Source organism: Electrophorus electricus, chromosome 6 (genome assembly GCF_013358815.1).
Source record: "Electrophorus electricus isolate fEleEle1 chromosome 6, fEleEle1.pri, whole genome shotgun sequence".
NCBI lineage: Eukaryota > Metazoa > Chordata > Actinopteri > Gymnotiformes > Gymnotidae > Electrophorus > Electrophorus electricus.
Window position 1 is genome coordinate 11,413,299 of NC_049540.1, and position 26,657 is coordinate 11,439,955.

At 41.8% G+C, this 26,657-nt stretch overlaps 1 protein-coding gene across 1 annotated transcript in view; it reads right to left on the minus strand.

Annotated features, from left to right (window-relative positions):
• The window catches only part of bco2a (beta-carotene oxygenase 2a), a 26,574-nt gene extending 1,612 nt beyond the window's left edge, over window positions 1–24,962 (minus strand). Inside the window, exons 1-10 of the mRNA XM_026998562.2 lie at window positions 24,842–24,962; window positions 23,758–23,850; window positions 7,862–8,015; window positions 4,782–4,993; window positions 2,795–2,910; window positions 2,605–2,707; window positions 2,337–2,465; window positions 1,737–1,897; window positions 1,287–1,454; window positions 864–1,001 (exon numbers count right to left, since the gene is read on the minus strand). Of these exons, the coding sequence (XP_026854363.2) occupies window positions 864–1,001; window positions 1,287–1,454; window positions 1,737–1,897; window positions 2,337–2,465; window positions 2,605–2,707; window positions 2,795–2,910; window positions 4,782–4,993; window positions 7,862–8,015; window positions 23,758–23,850; window positions 24,842–24,872 (1,305 nt within the window). The 5' untranslated portion in view covers window positions 24,873–24,962. The remainder of the gene's footprint in view (window positions 1–863; window positions 1,002–1,286; window positions 1,455–1,736; window positions 1,898–2,336; window positions 2,466–2,604; window positions 2,708–2,794; window positions 2,911–4,781; window positions 4,994–7,861; window positions 8,016–23,757; window positions 23,851–24,841) is intronic.
• Between the last annotated feature and the right edge of the window lie 1,695 nt (window positions 24,963–26,657).

The following is a 26,657-nucleotide window of genomic DNA, read 5'->3' on the forward strand; positions in this document are numbered from 1 at the left end:
AGTACCTACCAACCCACAAACTGCCTACATCAAAAAACATGGTCTTTTGGTTCCCTCATAGGTTAGGTTACCAAAATAGTTTCCCAGGTCCATCTAGTGTTAGCTCCCCTATGGGCCTGGTGTCTGTTTGTTTCTTTGATTTTGGTTTTTCATGCTCATTAACTCCTTTGCACTTGTTTTTTTTCACACTAGTTGGATACAATGGTCTCCTATATATGGCAACCGGTGTTTGAATCAGATACAGTGTTAAAATAAAATTGAGTATTAAACCTCCAGCAAAGCATGAGAGAAAAAATGATCAAAGGAAAATCCTGAAAATCCATTGGGATTTGCTAATTAGACTTATGAGGGAAGTGTCTTGGCATGGAGCTAATATTTTATTAAGCATTCTTGATTGGCATTCCTTTGTCCAGAAGACTCAGTTTGCCATGCATCATAAACAGAACTACACAATGATGCAAGGAGAAGAATTGTTCAATCCTACATGTAAAAACCTACTGCTGCTGATTTGGAGAATTACAATAGGCTACACTTACTAGGTTTGCTTTCACTATGTTTGCTGAAGAGACCATTCAAGCATGAATGTACAGTTTAAATAAAATTTATGTGGGAGGGAAAAGTGATATTAGCCTTGTGATTATGTAGGATATAGCATATGCAAACTTGATTAGGACCACCTAAGGGAGACATTCTGGTCAAGTATATGTAGACATTGGAAAGCCACCAATTATTCATAGTTTGTACAGGCATTCTTTGCAACCACAAAACTAACATTAACCTAATCAGAAAGCAATTGTGGATTAGGCTTCCCTGGGGCTTGAAGGATTTGACACTGTATTAGAGTTTAAGTGTAGCATCAGCACCTTATGTTTGCTGAGGCAGACTGCGGTGGCAGAGCTGTTGGACTGCGTATTGAGGTTCTGGCCCAGCGGTGTCTTGCTTGTGATGTTGAGAGGCAGAACAAAGCGGCGAGGGAAAGCCTTGCCCATGCTGTTGTACACCTGAAAAAGGCACAACACACCAAACACCTGGAGTTTAACAACATGGTAGGAATATATTAGTTGTTGGTCATTACCACAGTGCTGCCCTTATCAAGCAGTCCATAAAGATGGTGTTCTACAGATCACAGAAATGTCTATTGAGTGCTCTTTCAGCTCTCGCTGTGTGTTTTGAGCCAAGGAATTGATATTTGTAGCAATGTAATCCCAATCAAAATTTCCCTAAGAGGAAGAAACATGGAGTAAGTGGTGAAGTGTGCATGGGGAGAGAGAAGGATCATTAGTAACCTTGTCCAGGGCCTCTCCAGACTTGTGCAAGTTCTGAATGAAGTAGTTGTTGATGGCCTGGCCATCATCTGAGCAGCACATGTCCACGATGAGGAAGCCATCTTGCTCAAAGGCATTTATCTGGTGGAAGGTGGCCAGGGCCCTGGTGTGATATTTTACTGGACACACCTATTGCAGAGCAAGGGCAGAAATGGGTTCAAATAACATCTTTGAATCAGTTAATGATCACTCTGAGAGTTATAATGTGATACTAGTAATACCATTGTTTATATAAGGAACAGAGAAAAACCCAAGCAAACCATGGTATGCAAAACCTTACACATTTTACTCACGGGTAGCTTTTTTTTAAAACAACCTGAATATTGAGCTCAGTTTTTCCACCATGGCTCTGTCCCAGTCCCATAGCTCTGTACCCTGCTACGAGCAACCAGCAAGACCCTGCATAGTCACCTTGCCATTGTGCTTGTCCACCAGGTGGAATAAGGTATCCTGGTTGGGGTCCCAGTAGATTCCGTCACATATGTTTTTCCCCCGCATCTTACACGTCATTATCTTAAACAAATCCAGCTTTATGGGCTGCTCAATGAAAACCACGTAGTTCTTGGACATCGCTGAAGGACACAAAGATGTTAACACCACGGGTGCCCAGGTCTGGCCCTGGTGATCTACTGCCCTTCAGTTTTTAGTTCAAACCAAAATCTAACACACCTGGTTGTAATATTAAGAAGGTACAGAAGGACTTGATTAACTGGATAGATTAGGGTCAGAAATAAACTTGCATGACAGTAGATCACCAGGACCAGACTTGGGCACAGCTGCATTACACCATCAAAAAGTTACATCACTCAGTGACTGGTCTAACATGATCCTAAAACTAAAATTGAGACTGCAAAGTTGATTAATTTACCAATTAAATGCAGATGCTCATTCAAGCAGAACAATAATAGGAGGTTCTGTAGGTAAACAAATGGTTTGACCAAGGCTTTGTTGGTATTCATAATTATGTATCTGCACAGAACTGACTGTGAGTAGCTGGTGTAACTTGGTTACCAAAGCTGTGGTAGTAGGAGGGCCTGTTCTTGTCAGCAGGGGTGATGGAGCACAGCACCTTGGCCCCATGGAGCGTATCACTGGGGCTATCCTTCTCTGGAGGGACACTGATGATGTTATAGGAGGTGCCTGCCAAACACAATCAGAAGAATCTATTTAACCTTCTTTATCCACAGTGAAAATATATGCTCATAGTATGTATACTATAGTGTTTGCTTGGATAGAAGGTATGTGTAAGAGTGGCATTGTAGGTGTGTATGCATCTGACCTTTCCTGTCATAGGAGTTGCCCATGTTGTAGACTGTACCATCAAGGTCAACATGGGGGTGGGCAGTAGCACCATTAACTGCCACGAAGTTACTCCAGTCTACCTTTAATGAGCAGATTGTAATGTAAATGATGACAAGTTGTTTTGAAAATAGTGAAAATTAATTAAATTTGTCCTCTTTTTTACATGCCTTCTCTTTTGTTTCCAGAGTCTCCGGGTCCACTTTGTGCATGAAGTTTGTCTCTGTGCTGACATAGTAGTCACCCTTGTATTTAACAAAGCTGACGTTAGCATTATCTGTGGGCTCTGTGACAAGGTGAAAAGAACTTAATGCACCTGTGCTTTCAGGGCTTGCAGCACAGTATACCATGATGGACTGGAAAAACAAGGCGTTAGGTAAAACCATGACTTTGTATGTGTGTGTATAAGGAAAATGAACTGTGCACTAAGGAACAATTGAAAATGTTTCATTCATAAAATACATGCAAGCGGCTTGGGATAACATCTGCTAAATGCGGTAAATGTAACTGATCCTATGCATCCTGTTTAGTTAAACTAATTTCTATGGTAACCTCTAGGACACAGAATTAAATACATAAAGATCATATAATGTGAAAGGTGCAGCCATGCACTGCATACCAAAGGTACAGTACAAACAGGAGGAAGAGCTCCTGGGAAAATATGGCCTCTACATGTGAAAGTTATGTAAGGCTTCAGGCCTCTTTAACCCACCTTGAAATAGCTGCCTTGTAATGGTCTGCAACTTGCACATGGAAGGCATGTGCTTTTTGTAGGAAGGTAATAAGTACAAGTTTCTAGCAAAACCTTCTGAAACCTTTCTCTAATAAGGAACTTTATTATAGGGCCATATGAATTCTACATTTCAAATGCTTTACAGGCATGTTTATCTGGTTATGGTGGGGTCTTGTCTCATACTTGCTTAGCTCCTAATGGAGGTTTGTATGTTGTTTCTTCTGTTTCCTTTGTCTGGCTCAGTAAGGTGTAAGTAAGAGCCTTTGTTATGGGTGGAGAATCCTCCCACCCCCTTTCCTCCACATGATTTGCCTCCCAGTTACTCTTCATGTAGCGTTATGTAACCTATTATTATGAGCATGTTTGTATTGCCATGGTTGAATTTTCTTTTTAATTATGTGGAACAATGTAGTTTTTCTAACATAATTTTAAAAATTTGAGAATTTTTAAAAAGGATCTTAAAGTAAAATTGTATTTCATGATTTAAATACTCACCCTCACACCCCCCTTTAGTTATAAAAGCAACAATAAAACTTCACTAATTTAGAAGAGTATTAGAAGAGTGTGACAGTCTACATTTAGATGTAACTCATTACCTTCATTAAGTTTGGTTCAGTTTCAATGGAAATATGCATTGTAAAATTAAATGTATTCAATTGTAAATTATGAAGTGCCTTTGACAAAAAAGACTAAAACTAATCACTAACATCTCTTTATGAACAACAAAGCAGAATTTCTTAAATATTTAGTAGAAAATGTCAGGGCATTTGAGTGCATTTGTTTGTTTTTTTAAAGACATTTTCATATAAATGTATGTTTGTTGATAAACGTCAGATAAATGTATGTTTGTTGCACGACTGATACATATAGTTACGAACAACATATAGACAAACAAGGTGCAGTTGTGTGCAGGTGTGGTTACAAACAAAACAACCCTCCCACTGCACGTGGCGGGCCAAACCACGTGACTTGCGGGAGGCGAGCATTCTGTGACAACTCCTACAATTGCGTGAGAGATCTTCTAATGTAAGTACTTTCTGTTGCACTGAGTATATTTGCATAGAGTTCTTGCCTATATTCAGAAACTGTATGTAAATTCAAAGGTTTTCTTGGAAGTAAGCTGTACGCTCCAAAAACAACTTGTTCTGTCTCAATAAGCACCCTATGAACATCACAGTAACAAGAAGCAAAGCATGATCATATCCATCAGCGTGAGAAATATGCCAATACTGAGTCCTGTTTTGCTCAGGTTTTGGCTTTTAAAAAGGAAATGCCCGCATCAGCTGAATGATAAGTTAAGGCAGGGAGAGATGTTTGGACTGGCATTAAGAAACCAATGAATTAGAGCCTGTGATCATCCTTGAATAAAGGCATGGCCAATTAGCACCCCTCTTGTCCACATACTCTTTCACCATCATACTCACTCATCCTCTCAAAGCGGGACAAGAAGCGCTGGAAGAGGTTCTTGCAGGGATCAGGGAGTGCCAGAGTGCCAAACTCTGTTACCACAATACGATTCAACTCGCAGTTGCTGTTGTAGGAGTCACTGCGCAGGAAGCGGCTACTGTAGGTCACATGACCATCTGCGATTTGAAAGCGGTGCATCAAGGCCATCCCATCGAACCAGTGGTTGAACCTGAGTAGAGAGTCAAAATAATGTTAGGCTAGTGAAGGTAAAGGTTTGTTAGTCCCAGAAGTTTGTATTAACGGCAATTCAGAGAAGGGGAAACAGAAAAGTGGATAGAAAAAATTACATAAACATATTTCATAAATAAAATAAAATAATAAACATCAACCTCTTCATATAGGCTACTTTACATATTCTTAGTTTCTACAAAGTCAAAGTCAAATTTATTTTTTTTAACAATAGCTGTTGTCACAAAGCAGCTTTATAAATGTGCGAGCCCAAGCCCCCAGTGAGCAAGCCAAGGGTGATAATGGCAAGGAAAAACTCCCTATAGCATGATGAAGAAACTTTTAAAGGAATAGGAGCATAAGTGTGCGGGAGTGGGACTACTCAAATGCTCATTAGTATGGCTGCAGGGAAATCTGACCAAATTTATGATTTTTCACTACAGGGCCCTTCTCAGTGTTCTGAAGAAGGGGCTATGGCATTACTAGTAAAATATCACTGTTATGTACATTCCACCTTTGCTAGCTAACCTCGAATGGCAACTAAAATGAGTCATTGTGTACCTATTGTACCTAAAAATCCTTTTTCAAGGAAAATCTCATGTCCTCCACACGCGCACACCACCTTCCAGTTAGGCACCGCTTACCATCCTCTTATTATTGATTGTCAACACCTGTTTCTCATTACTCACATTACTCTTTCATCTAGCTACCCATTCATTTGCTCTTCACCCTTTCTTCAGGACCTGCATTGGGTGGTTTTATTCTCCTCCCCTCACTATTTTTAACCTTGGTCTCTGCTGTAGAGGAATAAAGTAAACTCTGGGTAGTAGACTCATGCTTCATTTCTGTACTTTGACAGAAATGTCACGGAAGACAAAGCTGTGTGAGGCAGGCACAGCAACTCAAACTGTCTTACAAGAGGCCCTTGCCCTGCAGGAGCAAGCCATTGGTAATCAGCAGCAGAAAATTCTGTCCCAGCAGCAAGACCTGCAGGCTATGAGATCCACTCTGGATCATCTAGCTTCTTGCATGGAAGCACTTAACACTTCATCAAGGGTTCCTCCTCCACCTGCTCCTCTTTCTACCAGCTGACAATATAATAGAAATGCTATTGTATGCAAGAGTTTTTCAGTGCAGTGCAATCTGTAATTTGCGTCTAACCAAGATATGCCAGACCTTGCATTAGTGGCCTTTGTCATCAGCCAAGCTGACTGGCCGAGCTAAGCCCTTGGCACCACTTTAATCATTAGCCAATTGCCACTAATGGATAGCTATAGTGCATTTGTGGAGCAGTAACTAAAGGTTTTCGAACACCCAAAAAATGGTAGAGCATTTTGCTGTGCGCTCCATGTTTACAACAAGGGAATAGGACTGCAGTGGACTTCTACACTGGAATTCTATACCCTAGCTGCAGTCAGCAGATAGAGCAAGGAGGTCCTTATAGCTGTTTGTTGATGGGCTTAAGAAGGAAGTTCAGGCTGAACTCCCCTCTGGGGAGGAACTGCACAGTCTTGATGAGGTAGTCGGCAGGGCCATCGCCAATGACCACCTTTTTGATGACAAGTACCAGGTCCTGCATCATGCTCAGACAGTCAAGATGAGCTCTCTAGAGCCAGTGACCAAGCCAATGCAACTGGGTAGCACGTACCTGTCAACGTGGGAGCAAAACCAATGCCTTCAAAACAACCAACCAAAGCTGACCTGACTGTCTGTTGCCTGCTCCCCTTCAGTTTTATTCACTCCCTTGGGGGGAGACCTGGGGGGAAAAGAACCCCTGGCCATGAAACTCATTTTTAAAGAATGGTGCCACTGGGGAGAGGGGCCCTTGGTCTTTGTTTTTCAGCAGGTTCCAGTTCATGGTGACCTACCAGCCCACATCTTCAAACACTCCTTCCCAACAATTAATCCCAAAACTCTGCACTTACAGCCAGGAACCTATTCTCCCCACATCTTATGTTCAGATGCTATTGGTGGCCATACCTGCACAAGGACGCATATGTACCACTTGCAAGGCACCATGTAGTCCTTTGGGGAAGCTGCTTCCCTTGCCTGTTCCTAGACATCCTTGGTCAAACATATCCCTCGATTTCACAACAGACCTGCCTCTATCAGATTCTATAGTAGGCTGGTTTTCCAAAATGGTCCAGTTAATACCTATGCCCACTCTACATATGGCACCCCAAAATGCAGGTGCAGTGTTCCATCAAGTCTTTTGCCAATTCGACTTAACAGAGAACATTGTGTACAGAGTATTTGGTTCATGTCCAGGCTATGGAATGCCTTCATAGAGAAGCTTAACATGACAGTGAGCTTAACATCTAAGTTTCAGCCACAGGCTAATGGACAAGTGGAGAGGGTTCATGAATTCCTGAGCCACCTCAGTGTCCTCTGGTCTCACTCCCTTTGAATGAGTTCTAGGGTATCAGCCTCCACAATACCTTTGCAAGCAGCCTGTTTCTCTCCCTCTAGGCCTGGTGTCAGACATCTGGAAGGCCATAAGGAGATTCAAGAGACATGCAACAGGATGCCAATGGGTCAACCACACCAGTGTACCATCCCAGAAACAAGGTATAGGTGTCCACTCATACCCACACATAGCTCTTCCAGAATGGGTACCCAATTTATCGAGTGTATATCACTGATGAGTGGTATGCTTCTATTCTATTTTTTTTCTCAATTGTAATTCACTAATAAAAGCCAATAGAATGTAATAAAAGCCAGATGAATAAATGTAAATTTCTGGATTGTCAGAAGTGTGGTAAACTGGTTAACAGTGCTTTCTGTATTGTTTTGCATTGCTTTGCACCATGATCAATCAAATGTGACCAGAAACTACTCATAGCTCCAATCTCCTTAGCTCTGTACTCACGTTTGGTTTCCAAATTCGAACTTTCCCGGGCCATTGCGAAGCAGGCTTCCCCGTACCCAGGCTGGAATGGTCCCTTTGACGGTAGTAGGGACAGGCTCTGGGCTCTCCTCCACGCTGCGCACCAAAGGTGCAATGCACTGAAGACCCGACAATTCTTTGGAGCAGACAGAGATGCAAAACAAGCTTTTATGTCTATTCCTGTAGCAAATATATGTTATTTACCTGAGTAATAAGACACTGGACACTATTCAGTCCTATGATTCCAATGTCTTTGGAGGCATGGTTTTTGAAGTCCAACCAAACCATATACAATGGCAGATGCCAACAAAGGCATATTAAAAGTAGTATAATGCTTAACAACATGTCAAGTAACATCAAATTTATTTATACAACACTTTTTACAAGCGTTATAAATAAGGTTTTCCAAACTACTACACCTACAACAGGCTACATGGAATCACAAGATTGTATAGTGTTCACACACTTTATGTGTTCTCACACTTTGAATTTTTACCTGGCATATTATATACTCTGAGTTCTTCAACTACTAACTGTAAATACCAAGATTTCAGACATTTTACCACCCTGTTTTGGTGTATGTGTGTGTGTGTGTGTGTGTATGTATGTATATGTATATGTATATGTGTATGTATGTATGTATATATATATATATATATATATATATATATATATATATATATATATATGTATAAATAATTTAGTATATAAACGGTACGGCCCCTCCTCCCAGACGTCTCCATCTGTGGTGTGTGTGTGTGCGTGTGTGCGTGCGTGTGTGTGTTTGTTTGCATGGCCACGCCCTCCGCATGTATCACACTTGCTCTTTGTTTTGTTATCGTGAGTATATAAGTCCCTTGTTTAATTCTGGATGTTGTCTGTGTTTGACCTCACGTTAGCCTAAGCGCTGCATTGTCTTTGTTGTGTCCCTCAGTAAACATCATTGTGTGTTACATGGCTCGTCTTTACATCCTGCTAAGATGCTACACGTTACAAATATGCAATTTCAGACACAGCCCCAGCCTTTCTTCCCCCAGGATCCATAGTATTATGACGATGTCATATATTTGTGAATGTGCCATTTTGGAAAAAAATAAAAGACCACTCCAATTTTTTCTTAAATCAGCATGACCACATGTACAGCAGCCATTTCCTTCAAGTGTTTGTTGAATTCCTTCACAGACACATCTCATTCTATTTAATGAGATGCCGAATAGGTGATTAACAAAATCCTTTTCTAACGAGCAACAGTATAAAAACCACTGCTGCTGTCATCACTTTTCTTTTGTTATAGAACCAGCTGGGTTGGAAAAGCAGTGCTAGGACTACCCAAAAAGTAAGTGTAGTCAAAATACAGCTACAGACTATGCCAAAAAAGTTGAAAAGAAAGGTTCTTAATGAGGAAAAGAAGGGTTCAATTTTAGCTTTACTGGCAGATGGATACAGTGATTGTCAGGTTGCTTTCATCTTGAAATTTCAAAGTCTGCGGTTCATAAGAACAAGGTCAAGCAGCAAACACATGGGACAACAACAGCTACAGACTGGCAGAGGTTGAAAACAATTCATTACCGACCGTGATGATCGCCACCTCATTCGAATGTCACTTAACAACCGTAAGATCAAGTGACCTACAAAAAGAATGGCATGCAGCAGCTGGGGTGAATTGCACAGCAAGGACGGTTCAAAACAGGCTTCTGGAGGCAGGGCTGAAGTCGTGCAAAGCTAGAAAAAAGCTCTTCATCAATGAGAAGCAATGAAGAGCCGGAATGAAGTTTGCGAAAGACCGTAAGGATTGGACAGTAGAAGACTGGAGTAAGGTCATCTTCTCTGATGAGTGCAATTTTCAGCTTTGTCCAACACCTGATTGTGTAATGGTTAGACAGAGATCTGGAGAGGCCTACAAAGTGTCTTGCACCCACTGTGAAATTGAGTGCAGGATCGGTGATGATCTGGGGGTGTTTCAGCAAGGCTGGAATCGGGCAGATTTGTCTTTGTGAAGGTCACATGTATCAAGCCACTTACAAAACTGTGCTGGAAAAAAACTTGCTTCTTGTCTGACAATGTTCCCCAACTCTGATAACTGTTTTTTCAAACAGGACAATGCTCCATGTCACACAGCCAGGTTAATCAAAGTGCGGACAAGGGACCACCAGATCAAGACCCTATCATGGCCAGCCCAATCTCCAGACCTGAACCCAATTGAAAACCTCTGGTATGTGATCAATAGGAAAATTGATGGTCAAAAGCCATCAAACAAAGCAGAGCTCTTGGAATTTCTGTGCCAGGTGTGGAGTAAAGTTACCCAACAGAAATGTGAAAGACTGGTGGAAAGCATGCCAAGACGCATGAAAGCTGTGAATAAAAATCATGGTTATTCCACCAAATATTGATTTCTTGACTCATCCTAAGTTGAAATATTAGTTGTTGATAAATGAATATGAGCTTGTTTTCTTTGCATTATTTGTGGTCTAAAATTTCTGTAACTGTTTTATTATTTTGACCATTAGTCATTTTCATTAAAAAACATGCTGTAAAATACAATATTTTTATCTGGAATTTGGAAGACATGTTTCCAGTAGTTTATAGAATAAAACAAAACTGCTCAGCCTGGTTAAACATATACCTATCAATTGTAAAACTAGACAAACTCATAATTTTGTAGTGGTCTCTAATTGTTTTCCAGAGCTGTATACTTGGTATTTTATTGTAGAATGGTCACATGTGCCATATCTGATCCTGCAAAAGCAAACACTTTTGTTCTTCTAAAAATGTATTTATTTATTTTAGAATACCAGTAATGAAGAAAGGCGAGAATGAGGAGTCTAGGGAGCTTAGCCCAAGCTATAGGGCTGGCTGCTTGATAAACCAGGATAAACAGAAATACTTTCAAGTTATATTATTGCAGAACTTTAATGATACAGACAATGATTAGATTATTAACTAGCTATGACACATTAACCTACATCTGTCTATGTTAGCCAGCTATTGATAGCTAACAATGAAATTACTTTTTTATATTTAGATAGCTAGATTGCTTATGTACCTCTTGCCTTATGAAATTACTCAAATATCAAAGATAAGCAATATCTGCAATGGAAATAGATATAAAGGCTTATTTTATTCCCTTTGTGTACAGGCAGACCATCTTATCTTCATTACAGTACACATCGAGACTGTGCTCCTTAATTCATAGTAGACACAACCATTTATCCTTAAAGCAGAAGCAGGAAAAGTGATTCTGTGATCACTGTCAGAGATAGGGTTGGAATGTAACATGTACACCAAACTATCAGGGACAACTTACTTTTCTTCTTCTGGAAAAACACTCTTGCTTTTGAGAAGAGAGTTACTAGATGTTGCACCTTAATTACTATGTGTAGTTTCATCATACCATTGAGAGGAGACCACTGCTGTATATCACCTATATCTGCTAGGAAAAATCCATGATTAATACACGAAGTTGCAAACAACACAAATCACTTTTTTTTTAAATAATTACAAGGGTGGCAGTCACTAAAAAGTTCAGTGTGAAACCCACCTTAGAGGCTATGAAATTAAGGTATCTAGGCAGAAAGAGTTAGACAATGCAGAATATTTTAATAGTTACATAAGACCTTTAGCTCAGACACACACATATATGGTTATACATGCCTGATTACTAAAACCCACAAAGAGGTATTGAACTGGGATAAGTCTCTCATATATCAGAAAAAAGAAAAAAACAGTGTATTGAAGCTAATATATTATTGTATGTATTGAAGCTAATACAATTCTTTTGTCAGGTTTAAATGTATGTGAAGTGTTGTTGTGGAAGGTCATACATTGTCATGATTGTCCCTCCCTGGCGTCACGGTTCCCATTGCAACCCTGTTTTTGTTTCATACCTAGATCTGTTTCCTTGCGCTTCCTTGTTTTGGTTTCATTCTGTTCCACCCCCTTACTTGTTTCCCCACCTGCAATTATGTTCACTTGTGTCTTGTTAGTCTTCATCATTCTCGTATTTAAGCCCTGTGTTTGGTTTGGTCCCTCAGTTTGTTCAGTATGTATGGTTCTTACTGTTTTGTGCCTTGGCCCTGATTATTTTTGTTATCCTGGTTCATCCCTGGTTAGTGTTTATGTATGTTTTTGTCTGTTAATAAATTCCCTCCGCACTTGCATCTGATCCCTTGCCTCGCTGCATGCTGACATAATGCCATTACACACATGTGTGTTTGTGTTGGTTCACGGTCTATTTGTTAGTCCTCCTAAATGATATATGTATACTATTTTGGCTTCTTGTCCTATTAAAAGGAAAGGAGGTTCAAGATGGGTGGGAAAAAAACCTGAAAGAGCTATCAAAACATTATCTAGCCTCCGATTAGTTGCTGATGGTTTGACTCTCTTTGCCGTTTCTTTATTGGTCTTCCACCACATTTTCCCAGGGTGTTGAGTGCTTCATACAACCTCCACACTGCCTTTACTGAAACTGCTGGCCACCCATCACATATTTAAGACTCTGTCAATTTTCCAGATTCTCTGCTCTGTGTGTCGCTTCCAGAAGTTCCTGTGAAGTTGTATTAGACTGTAGAAATTGTAGCTCTTATCCATGAATGCTTTGAAGTGGCTGATTGTCTGAACCTCATCCACAGCATCAGATACAACCAGTTCCAAACAGTGCTTCAAACAAGGATATGTGAACAGGGTAGGGTACCTTGCAGTCAGCCTGACTACCACAGCAGAGTACTTGCCTAACATGACACTGACTCGATCAGTAACAAATCAGACTGAGCTCTTTTGAAGTCATTCTTCATTGAAGTCTTTTAGTATCCAAACAATACAATACAGCTTTCTTTATACCCTCTGTCCTTCGGCTTTCCAGTTCTCCCAGCTCTACAAACACACATTCAGGAGTAGCTCCATCTATAAAAGCTTTCACACTGATAATCATGGCATGTTTGTGGCTGAAAGATGCAGCTTTGTCAGCAAGAACATCTTGCTTGAAGAAGCCATTTTTTCTGCATCTCTTTTGCTAACTGTTCCATGATTCTGAGTGCAGACTAGTGCCCATGTTGATAACCTTTTTTTGCTGAAGCTCAATGGGATTGTGAAGGTCGGTTTATGTTAGCTAGATAGTATGCTGTTCTGAATACTGCATCTGTCTCAGCTAATAGAGCTTCTGTCACAGCTCTCACCCTATTTCTAAGTAAATCCTATCCACCCTTTTCAGCCAGCCCCCGAGCTATTTTGTGTGCCCTAGACATCAGATGCCATCAAATCTTGTTCCTCAAGAAGGCACGGTCTGTTTTCGTGTGAACCTGAGGACTGAATCTTAAATAAAACCCACTCCTCAGAAATATACACCCCTTTTTCTGTGAGGATACCAGCTGACTTTGTTCATCTACAACCTGGAAGGAAACAGAACATTCATATCATATAAGCTGTCCTTTTTTTATATATACATTAACAACAGCACCTAGTACTAAACAAGTGGCAAATCTACTCAGAAATATTTAATGGCTTGGTTACAATCTACAAACGATAGCTAACAAATGCACGAAACGAAGATGAAAGTAGATAAATGTTACACTTTTAATAGCTTTAATTATCTGATAACTCTTGATATCTAACAAACCACATAGTAATTCAATGGTGTAAGTCTGAAATTACTTCTCTTTAAGAATTACTGACTTTTTTATTATAATTAAGGGAAAAAACATACACAGTAAACAGTTAGTGCTATATTATTCTCCTTGTGTATAAGCGTACACAATTTAACAGCAAGCAAAACTCCCTTCAAACAAATGCATGAGAGATAGGTTATAGCCTCCAAGCTCCTGTGCTTTATTGAGCAATGCACCGAATTAATGGGAGTGAAACATTTAGAGACAATGCCTTCGATGGCATAAACAACAGGATTGCAGGGGATTGACCTTTACATATAAAAGTGTGGCTTCTGGAGCACTGAACTAAATAACTTCCTGCTTTTGCAAAAGAAAGACAAAACTGCCAAAATAAAAGGCCTCAGCAGGGTGTGTTTTTTTAACAAACCAAAGACAGAACACTCCCCTACGAGATTCCCGCTGAATGCTGAAATTAAAGTTCAGTCCTCCCTTCTCATAAGCAGAATGACCTCAGATACAGGCCTTAGAAACTTCATGCATATCCCCTTTTTGGTTACCTTGTGTTTGACCTTTCGAACCTTTCGATTATGACTTGGGAAGGCCCTGGTGACGAACGCCATTAGCCAGTCATTTCTCACCATTTGGTCGTCTTTCAGCAGCACAAGGCCGGCAACTTGAATGTTTGGTAGTGGCTCCAGCCAATTGCAGTGCACGTATGGAGTATGTAGGTATTCTCGATTTCAATGGTTCCAAAATTGGTTTGCCAGGCTCTGAACTTGATTTGTACTGTTATCTGTTATTTGTCTGTGACATTCCTAGGTTGAGGTTTAACGCTGGCCTTCTGGGTGAGTAACATTGCTGGGGTAAGTATCGATGATGAGTCTACTTCTGTGGAAACAGGAATGAATGGTCTTGAATTAATAATAGCTGATACTTCTGCCATCAACACCCATAGGACTTCATGGGTAAGACTGGAGGACTCAGTGCAGTGCCCATTCATTCCCATGTGTGAGGAGTGTGGTGGATTGAAAATCCAAGGGCAGCCTTGGCTGTTAACATATCTCTGGACTGCTGACTCACTTTGTGGAACTCAAGCTCATTGCAGGCTCCAACAAAACTGGTTCCACAATCATAATGGAACTGCTTAGCTGGGCCACGAATGACAAAGAATCTCTTTATAGCATTAATGCAACTAGAGGTGTCCATCAACTCAATGACCTCAATGTGAACTATGGGAATGCTCATACAAGTAAAAAGCACCACCCAGCGCTTGTCCTGTTGTCCTCTTGTGCGATGTGTAGTAATGGTCCATGGGCCAAAACGGTCCAGGTCAGTGTTTGTAAATGGTGGCGACATGGTTAGTTGCTTTACAAGCAAATTGGACATCTTCTATATCTCTGTTCTGCCACGAAGCTTCCAGTAAATAGCACATGAATGCAGAAGACATTTGTTGTATCTTTTAGCATTGATCAGCCAAAATCTAGCAGCACGAATGGTGCCTTCTATGAATGTTAGGGCTTGTTCTCTGTTGTTAGGATGCGGCTGTCTGGTGCTTCTGAAAGGAAGAGTGGCCACCCAGCTATTTCAATCATCTTAGTAGACCTCTTTATCCATGAGCATCAAGAAAAATTTGTCTTCGATAGAAGGAGTGGGCTTATCATCATCACATTTTCTTTTGAAGACAGTGAGTCTTAAAGATGGCGCCGGTGAGGTCGGCTTCCGTCACGACTGCTCCGTCCACACCTGGCACTTTTTTCGCTCTTTTCACTATCCTTTTCGCTACCCCTTATTTCTCCGCAGCCCTTCTCTACACACCACGGCACGTATCTCGTACAGCAGAGACGACCTTATTTCTCTTAATCTACATAGCACTCACCTCAAGCCGTCTGTAACCCTGGACCCAAAATGGCCGACGGAGATCCTGAGGGAAAACAAAAGACGCGGCGCGAGGAAAAGGCCTCGAGGGAAGCGAGCCGGCGTCAGGAACAGGCTGAGGGCTCAGGCACACCGAGCTCCCTTACCCAGCATCCTGCTAGCCAACGTCCAGTCTCTGGATAACAAGCTCGATGACCTCCGGGCCAGGATAAAGTTCCAGAGGGACATTCGGGACTGCAATCTCCTCTGCTTCACCGAGTCGTGGCTGAACCCAGCGGTACCAAACCACGCTATTCAGCCGGCCGAGTTCTTCTCGGTTCACCGCATGGACAGGACGGCACGTTCGGGGAAGTCGAGAGGCGGCGGAGTGTGTGTGATGGTAAACAACAGCTGGTGTAACAATGCCAATGTTGTTACTCTCGCCTGCTCCTGCTCACCCAACCTGGAGCTGCTCGCCCTCAAGCTTCGTCCTTTCTACCTTCCCCGGGAGTTCACTTCGGTCATCATCAACACCGTGTACATCTCACCTCAGGCTAACATGGACACTGCACTGTGTGAACTTCATGAGGCTCTCACACAGTTTCAGGCACAGCACCGGGACGCTGCACTTATTGTGGTTGGGGATTTCAACAGCGCTAACCTCAAGCGTGCGGTGCCCAACCTTTACCAGCACGTAACCTTCCCCACCAGGGGAAATAGGACACTAGACCACTGCTACACCCCATACAAGGACAGTTACAAGGCACTAGCTCATCCACCGTTTGGTAAGTCGGACCACGCCGCCATCTTCCTCCTACCAAAATATAAACAAAGGCTGAAACGGGAAGCTCTGGTTCAGAGGGAGGTCGCGCGCTGGACAGACCAATCGGTGGCCACTCTGCAGTACGCTCTGGATGACGCGGACTGGGACATGTTCCGGCGCAGCACTGATGATGTCAGCGAGTTTACGGAGGCAGTAGTAGGGTTTATTGGGAAACTGGTGGACGACACGATCCCAAGAATCACCATCAAGAAGTTTTCTAACCAGAAGCCCTGGGTGGACAGAACCATCCGCGAGGCTCTGAACTCTCGCACTGCTGCCTACAATGTGGGGATCATCAGCGGGAACATGGACGAGTACAAGTCCGCAGCATACGGAGTGCGCAGGGCGGTGAGGGAGGCGAAGCGATGCTACGGGAAGAAACTAGAGACACAGTTCCAGCAGAGTGGCTCTAGATCCCTGTGGCAGGGACTACGGATGATCACGGACTACAGGAGCCCACCCTCTGGACTGATGAGTGCGGATGAGTCTCTGGCGAACGAGCTGAATACATTCTTTGCTCGCTTTGAGGCTACATCTAGCAGCGCTAATGCTAGCAGCACAAATGCTAACGGCGCTAGTGCTAACAGCACTAATGCTAGCAGCGCTAGTGCTAATGGCACTATCGGCGCAGTCGATGGCACATGCGCGGGGCCCACCATAGAACAGCGCCCTCTCATCATCACGGAGAGTGACGTGAGGAGAGTGTTTAAAAGGGTGAATACCAGGAAGGCGATGGGACCAGACGGTATCTGCGGGAGGGTCCTCAAAGCCTGCGCAGATCAGCTAGCCCCGGTATTCACCGACATCTTCAATCTCTCCCTGACGCTCGGTATCGTCCCGTCCAGCTTGAAGAGGTCCACCATCGTCCCCGTCCCGAAGAAACCTCGACCCTCCGACCTCAATGACTACCGCCCTGTCGCCCTCACATCAGTCATGATGAAGTGCTTTGAAAAGCTAGTCAGAGACTTCATCACATCTTCACTGCCAGCCTCCATGGACCCACTGCAATTTGCATACCGCCACAACCGCTCCACTGACGATGCAATTGCACATCTGCTCCACACTACACTGACTCACCTGGACGAAGGGAGGGGAAATTATGTTAAAATGCTATTTGTCCACTACAGTTCAGCATTTAACACTATCATCCCCTCCCTACTCACTACTAAGTTGGGAGATCTAGGACTGCATACATCCCTGTGCGACTGGATCTCCAACTTCCTAACAGACAGACCACAATCAGTACGGGTGGGCAACTGCGCCTCATCCACCCTCACCCTCAGCACTGGAGCTCCTCAGGGTTGTGTCCTAAGCCCCCTGCTCTACTCACTGTACACCTACGACTGCACAGCCACTTCCAGCTCTAACATCATTGTCAAGTTTGCTGACGACACGTTGTCGTGGGTCTGATCTCGGACAACGACGAGAGGACCTACCTGCAGGAGATTAAACACCTGGAAAACTGGTGCTAGGAAAATAATCTCCTCCTAAACGTCAGTAAGACAAAGGAGCTGATCATGGATTGCAGCAAGAAGCAGGTGCGGCACTACCAACCTGTGAGGATCAGTGGAACCACGGTGGAGAGAGTAGATAGTTTCAGGTACCTTGGAGTTCACATCTCGCAGGACCTGTCCTGGTCCCGCCATACCAACTCCCTGGCAAAGAAGGCTCGTCAGCGTCTTTACCACCTCAGACGCCTAAGGGACTTCAGACTGCCCTCCAAAGTACTGCGGAACTTCTACACCTGCACTATCGAGAGCATCCTCACGGGGAACATCACAGTCTGGTTTGGGAATAGCACCAAGCAGGACAGACAAGCACTCCAAAGGGTAGTGATTTCAGCAGAGCGCATCACTCACACGGAACTTCCTGACCTGCAGACCATCTACTACAAGCGGTGCCAGACCAAGGCCAGGAAAATTGTGAAGGACCCCACCCATCCCAACAATAGACTCTTCACTCTGTTGAGGTCAGGGAGGCGCTTCCGCTCCCTGAAGACCAAGACAGAGAGGCTGAAGAGGAGCTTCTTCCCACAGGCCATTCGGGCCCTGAATCAGGGAAACTGATAAACTGTGGGGACCACCACCACCATGTAACATGACTGTATATCTGTACATCTGTATATATAGATTTATACTCAATTACCCTGTTACACAACAACTGTAGATATGTTACTATATAAAATGGATCTGTATATTCTGTAGATTGTGTACATATATACCCAACCATATACATTGTACATTGTGTATATAATCATAATATACATATATTGTACATACATTGTTAATATATTTTTGTACATACAGTAGAATATATATATTATCTGCATATATATATTTTTCTCTATGCACCCCTGTTCTCTTCCTCAGTTTGGACAGAGCACTCTCCACCATTTCACTGCACGTTATACTGTGTATGACTATGTATGTGACGAATAAACCGAACTTGAACTTGAACTTGAGTCCAAGCTCATTGTCTGATTTGCTTCCTCAGTGGCCTTTGAAATCATGCGACTTGAGGCTGTGATTAACACTTTCTCTTAAGTGAACGTGGCTGTGGCATGGAATAAAGAATGAAGGCCTCTCATTTTCCAGCACATTCATCTTCATGAGGTCTTTTGATTTGTCATCTCACTTTATGAACTCTGAGGATGTCTCTGCCCAAGAGGAGAATGATGTGGGCATCAGGTTCTAATGCTGGGATCACTGTTGCAATGTGCTTAAGGTGAAGATGATGCAGAGCTGCTTCTGGTGCAGAGATTTTATCTTGATTATTCTGTATTTCATTGCACTCGATCAGCATTGGAAGCATTAGCCTGACTCCACCATTTGCTGCTTCAATCTGATAACCAGAGGCTCTCCTCCCTGAAGCCTCCACAGTTCCAGCACATGTCTTTAGCGTGTAAGTAAATGCACTGGTGCAGATGCCAAACAGGTCAAAAAACTCTGATGCAGCGTTTTTTCGTCGCTCTGTTCGTCGAGCATGGCATACATTTTGATGGCATGCTCAGGATTATCCTTTGGGCAGACCTAAACTGGGCATATTTTTGAGCAGGATTTCGCTGAGAGCCCTTTGCCACAGATCTCAGTGCACCACAGGTGGCGATGAAGGGCGTATCTCTTCTTCCCCGCCATGCATTCATAAGGAGTCAGTTGGCCTTTGATGCCCATGGAGGTAGACCAAGATGAAGGGCTGTATTGTGATTGTTGCTGTCAAACTCATCACATTTCAATATATCTTTACAGCTGCAGATGATGTGTGAAGCAGACGCACAACACTTGAAGCATATTCCTTTCTCCTTTAGGTAAGCTTTCCTTTCTTCAATTGTCTAAAACTGTGACACTTTCTCAGTGGGTGGGGTTTGTTGTGAATAGGGCCATGTTTAGCTGGATCATCTTTCAAAGCGCTGCTGGTGTTTAGATCTACAGCTCGAGAGTGTCTATGTGGATGTTTTTCACCCCGCGAATTGCTTGCTATTGACAGATTGAAGCTTGGATAGTTTCTCATTTTGGCTCTAATATGTTTCATATATGCAGAAGATTCCTTGCCAAGCCATTTTGATAACAGATCTAGGTCTTCGTCAGCTGTAAGGCCTAAGTCTGTAATTGTGTGAACAAAAGAGGACTTTCATGCGCTGTTGCCTTTGAGCTAGATATTTTTTGCTAAATTCATCACCCTCCGAGGGAGCTGGTACTAATGGAGCTATGTACTGAGAGGGGGCTGGCTTCGGTTGTTGGAACCAGTCACTAGGCCTTGAGCCATCTCTTTCAGCCTGCTGAGGAATCTCACTGTTTCTTTGATGAAGCAGACTGGGTTAGTATCCTGGTGAATTGCAGTCAGGAGGGTATGAGTCAATCATGACATACTGGCATGACGTTCTTGCTTCACCGAGGTCTGAGCTAAACAGGGTGTTATCCGGATGCTGTGCTGACTTATGCTTGTGTGTTGGGCTGACAGATGAAATGGACTGTCATGTAAGGATTGATTACTAACACACTCAATCGTGTTATTTACTCACATTTTGTACCATGATGGGAATATAGAGCTTCTCACTCTCTAATTGGGAAGCTGCCTCCAGTATCTCTGTTTGGGGCAGTGGTGGCTCAGTGGTTAGGGTACTTGGCTTGTGATTGGGGGGTTGCTGTTTTGAGCCCCACTCACTGCCAAGATGCCACTGTTGGGCCCCCGAACAAGGCCCTTAACCCTCAGTTGCTCGCGTCTAGGTTTGGGCTGCCTGGCAGTATCCTAGACACACCCATTGATGGTGTGGAAGTCAGTAGTGGTATTCTGTACCTCTGTTCTGCTGTGTATCTCTGCTTTAACAGCTGCAGCCTCTTTTTCTAGATGTAAAGCTTGCAAATTAGCCTCCTGCTTCACTTAGTCCACTTTTATCATGATTTCCCTTTCCACGAATGCAGCGCATGCCCATGCGGCTTCTGCTGTTCTGTGTGTGTGCTGCTGTGGCCGCAACAGATGATCTAAATGATCGTGTAGACCTAGAGCAGCAAGACCTGATGTGTGATGCTGCGTCATTCCCACGTATCTAAGTAGCTTTTAAATATTTCACTTCCACGATACTGCAATACGTCACTGCAGCGATGTTTAGCCAGCTGAATTTATGTCTTTTCACTGTATTGTTCTCCTTGTGCGTATAAGTGTACACAATTTAACAAAATTAAACAGAATTAATTTCCTGTTCCAGAAAGGGGCTTTCAATGTAACCCCACCTTCATCTCTTCTCGTACCCCCGCCAGTCGAGTCTGGAGTGAACTCAATGAACTTGTGAGCTTGTATGTCTCCAAGCCCATGAGGTAATGAAGCTGTCCCAACAGCACTCCCCTCCTCCCTTATTGGTCCAGGATTTCAGTCATTGTGGCTTACCATCATCAGTCACTGATGGGAGACTAGATAATGTTCTGAAAGCTCTTTCAGGTTTTTTCACCATACTTAAACCTTCTTTCTTTTAATAGAACAGGAAGCCAAACTCATACATATTATATAAATTAAAAGGGCTAACAGACAGAGGGTGAACCAACACAAACATACATAGGTGACCTTCCACAACCACCACTGCACGCACATTTATACCTGCCAAAATAATTGTTATATTAATTTCAATGCACTGTTTTTTCTTTTTCCCGATATATGAGACTTATCTCAATGCAATACCCCTATGTGGGTTTTACTAATCAGGTATGTATAACCATATGTGTGTGTATTTGAGCTAAAGGTCTCAAGTAACTGTCTTAAAAGGTTCTGTATTGTCTAACTCAACTTTTTATCTGCCTAGATACCTTAATTCCATAGATGTACATTTTAGCCTCTAAGGCAGGTTCACACTGAACACTTTTTAGTGACTGCCCCCTTGTAATTATTTCAATAGAAGTAATATTTGTTGTATGCCACTTCAAGTATTAATTAGGTCAATATTCTGCATTTTTCCCCAGCATATATAGGTGATATGCAGCAGTGTTCTCTTCTCTGAATGGCATGATGAAACAACATATTAAGATGCAACATCTAGTAACATCTAGTATCTAGTGTCTTCTCAAAAGCAAGAGTGTTTTTCCAGAAGAAGAAAGGTAAATTGCCCCTGATAGTCTGGTGTACGTGTTAGTTCCAATCCAATCTCTCATTCCACATGAATGCTCACATGAACAAAATTATGTGAAACTGCTGTCAGTTGTGATTTGTCCTCTATGTAACAGTACATTTTAAGTTGTGCACTTTTTAGACTCAGTTTCCCTCATGTCAAAGCCTCTATCTGTTAATATCAGATCCCTTAGTAGCAATCCTTAACTATATCCTAGGTTTCTGTTTATCACTAGTTCTTCCTCCCCATACAGAAATATTAATACTGATGCTTGTTGCATAACACCCATAAGGAATTTAATAGAATTATGAGATTTGCATGAAGTCCAGGTTAGACAAGGGGAAAATTTTCATGAAAAAATCTCAAAATAATCTATGATCACGGTCACTTCAGATTGAAAAACCTTTCTTGAAAACCTCTGCCATTTCCTTCTTTGTTGGCCAAAAAATGTTAGTCACTCAGATCACTGTGAAATGTGTTTCATACAGTTGCTTGTGAAATGTTGAATCTATAAACCTGTAAGTACTCTTGCAAAAAAAAATTGTTTCAGTTTTATGAGAACCAACATGAAAATGTAGTTAATACACTCTTGGTACAGTCCGAGAGCTCCCACTGTTCTTTGAGGTAGAGGTCCTTTGAGTATTTTCTGTCACTCTGTCATAAAATTATATTTTAAAAATTAATCTGAGTAAAACATTGTAAAGCTTTGACAACCATATGATAGTTTTATGATTTACGTTGTGCATGCATATAAATGTATGGCATATAAAACATAAATGGTGTGCTATCCCTTAATTGGCCATCATGACCATGTGGTGTCTGTGGATAACTTTCTTAAGGCGAGACACTGCAGGCAAAAACATAATTTTATCAAGCAGTGGTCAATTTTGAGATTTTGAGCCATTTTTCTTCCATACCATGTCTTATTTCAGGGTGCTGGGAAGAAAATGTCCAAAATACAAATTTAGGTATTTATGTTTCTACACTTAGAGGTAGATTTCTCCTAAATTCATGGTTAGCATGCTAACACAACATGCAGTACTGCTACCTTTGACTGCACCGTGTCATGACAGGTATCCTTGTAAAGTTTGCTCTTTCTTGCATAAAGCTATCACATGCATATAATGTCATTTTCTTTGTATCAGCAACAAAATGTGAAACAAAAAGGGGAATTTAAATGTAACTGTGAAATCTCATTAGCCGGTATTGATTTCTGACAACATGGTTTGTTCAAATGGTTCATGTGGCATGCTCTGACACTTCTGGCTTAGCTTCATTGGGAATTTTGATGTAATAGTGTAATAATAAACTGCTATTTAATTCTGTATTTTCTGATTTGTCAGCAGTTTTACTTTTACCATACAGACGTTTCCTTTAGTGTCAGACTGGAAAATATTAAAATAATGTAGTCTAGAAAATCATACAAAGACTAATGAGTGTATCCTACTTTTTCAGGACATTCAAGTTGAACTATTTGTTCTCTAATGGGATTGCTTCTGGACAAAACATAGACAACAGGTAAATCTATAAAATAGTGTGTCCTACATACATCAAAGCAACAGGGAAGTATAACAAAAACTGCTTAGTTATCAGTGACCATGACAATATAACAATGATTGCAAGTATGAATGTAAATCATCCTATCTTGGTCTATCCCTCTCTTCTGCAATACTAACTAATCCACTGTCAAAAGACATGAGCCCCTGTGCCTATGTGCCAGCTCAATTTAAAACAGCACATGAGCTGTGGTTACAGAAGAATAAGCTTCAGTATAGAAACAGAGACTCTCCTTTACACAAAGGTACACTCACAGCACAAAAACTGTCTAGCAGTATCAGGTGACCTGTATCGAATGATCAGGAGAGACAGCATGAAAAAAACAACAAAACAAAACAATTTGTACAGATATGAAGAGTGATGAAGAATGACAGGCCTAACGTGATCGGTGCAGACCGTGGTGACGACCACAGCTACACTGAGCCAACCAACGCAAACGGGTACATCTTACCTGGGCTCTGAGGTTTGATGCGAGACATGAGACAAGGTGAGACACTGCTGAGAGCTCGGACAGGGAGTCGGACGAGGAGGCATGCCCGGTGAGCTGTGTAGAGGGCAAGAGAGCAGGCATATCCAACAAGCATCTGAAACAGGCAAGGCCCTCCCTTTTTCTTGCAGCATAAGGTCTGACTGGGCTGCCAGGTCTGCCACACTACATAGCACCATCCAGTGACAGCATGGAGGGAGGGAGCGTAGGAGGGGAAGGGAGAAAATGGGAGGCAAGGAGATCTTATGCAACAAAGAGGTCATGAAGTTGGGGATGAGAGGGTAGGATATGAAAAGAATACTGACAAAGTGCAAAAAAAGTGTTATAAACGAGAAGGATATGGCATCTGGTGCACACATAACAGTTAACCAACTCTTGCAGTGTTTTTTTGGGAACCTCTCCCCAAATTCTCAGTCACTGGGGCAGCCTTTAGACAAATCCACCTAACTGGTACCTATTATAACTGTCCATTACAGATATGTTACGAAATTATGCTCAAAGTACTCCTCTGAGGAGGGGAATACCATGGAAACAATAGTTGTACGACTTTTCTTTGATATAAAGCTATGTGGAGTCTATGTATGTATGGGAATACTGGGTCCCCCACAGTAAAGCCCACTGTAACGCAGCAGAAACAATATCTTTTGTTTTGTTTTTAAGGGCCAACAATGAATTACACAAAGGGGAATGAGCCTTAGTCTGGGTAAACTTTGTCCAGTGCCTGTACTACTTTCAATTTCTGTTTTTAATAGTCTATTTAATGGCCTAACTTTAATAACATAATATGCAGTACATTGTGTGTAACAAGTAGTTCTTATTAATAAATAACTTCCGATGTAGTTTAAGGATAACGTGAATATCTACTCGAGAACACTAATTCTATATCACATGGGCCTGATTTACTTAAGAATTATGGTTCTTATGGAGATTGAAGTTGCATTGGCTAAATCTAAAGCTACATGTGTATAAGCAACGGTAAAGTGCTGTGGTAATTATGGGGATTTTTTTTACTCATCAGTAAATTATATAAATCATCAGGAATACCTACCTTTCATGTTCGTATGTAAAAATTTCAGCATTGTATCTGAAATCTTATATGAACGTGTAATATACACGTCCAAAAGAAACTAGCAGGTCTGCACTGGACTACGGGTAAACCCTTTGCCCTTCTTTTTAGTGCGCATGTACAGTCCACTTCCTGGTTTATCGCCTAGACATCCAACCAGTATAGCACTTAACGTTAAACAGGATGCAGTAGGTTTAGAAATACCCAGTACAGAGTAGTGATAATAAACGTTATGAAAGCCATGCTCTGTGGCACAATACAGATTACTCACCCGTGCTTGTTATATGCAGTCAATGGAAATCTTAACGTTAACTCAAGTCAGACAGACAGTGGTAGGACTAGTAACAGCGTGTGATTAAACGAAGATAAAAGTACCCAGCCAGAACCACAGCCTCCGAAGTACATCTGTAGCAGAGGAGTTCAGTTAAACTGTCATAACACAGGTTCTCATATTCTATGATAAAGACCATTTCACTAATCATTGTGTATTTTTTTCAAATTGTAAAAAACAACAACAACAAAAATGATGTCTTTTATAATTATTCTTGTCAAAACAATCATTAGTATATTGATTATAATGAAATAAAAAATTAAATCAATGTTTGACAAATGTAAAAATCGATACAGCTACTGCTGTGTTGTAAAGATCACAGCCTTAAAGAATGTTGATTTTAAAAATCCGATTTAACAAGAATATAAACCTGACCCTGCCACTGAATAACTAGCGAGCTACCTTCAGAGTGTGTTACTATTTTAAAATTCCATTGAACCTAATGAGATACTGTATAATACAACTCAGTTTCTGCCTAAATGCCTACATTTAGAATGTTGTTCATTTCGAATCATAAATTAAACTAACACACTCTCAGTTTAAGTAGACAGAACCTGAGTTGTATTAATGGGATTTTATCAGTATTCTCCGAGGCTGCGTTCTTTACATCCTAGCAACAGTAAATATGCGATAAAACGGAGTATGAATACGTTAGTTGTTCGTCCTGTATCAGCCAAACCAATGCTAAAATCGTGGTAATCGCAAATATATATATTTTTTTCTCACTATCTAGACGGTTAACGCTGTTTCATAGGAGCCCATGCTCTCCGTGTCCGCCGGAAACACTTCCGTTGTGTTGTGGCTGGATTTGCGGCGTTTCTGAAGTTGCATGCGTTTGTTTTGTTTTGTTTTTTATTTGCACCGCGTTTCGGAAATGTAGTGCACGTGTTATAATTTGATGAATGATTGGTATTCGCGGCCACCATAGGTACTGCATAAGCGACAGCATTGTAGGTGGAATTAAGTGTGCAGGAGTGCTGCCGGAGAGTTGCGGTGATATATGAAAATTTTCGCTGCAGCACAGTCACAGGAACATACAAAGGTGCCCTTTTTTATTATTAGTGAAGTTACAAGAAGACTACATCGCCTCCTAGTGGTGGCAACCGTGGCTCACATGTGGCCTCTGCTGACAAGATTAAAATGAAACGACATCTTGAAAGATGTTTTAATTCGGCACATGTGCATGTGTAAGTTTGTGCCCAAACACCTTTTGTATGATAACCCCTTAGAGGCCTCACGACAATTCCGTACAAAAGTTGGTGATATTTACCTTCATGGTAAAATCATAAAGATATCACACCTCATTGTGAGGCCTAACTTTTTGTTGTCATTCAGAAAGCCCTGTCATTCAAAACAAAATGCTACAGTGAAACACAAAGAGCAAATGGATGTCAAGATTTTCATTGCTAACACAGATCAAAAGGTTTAACCACCCAGTGATGCAATAATTGCTTTTTGAATCTATAC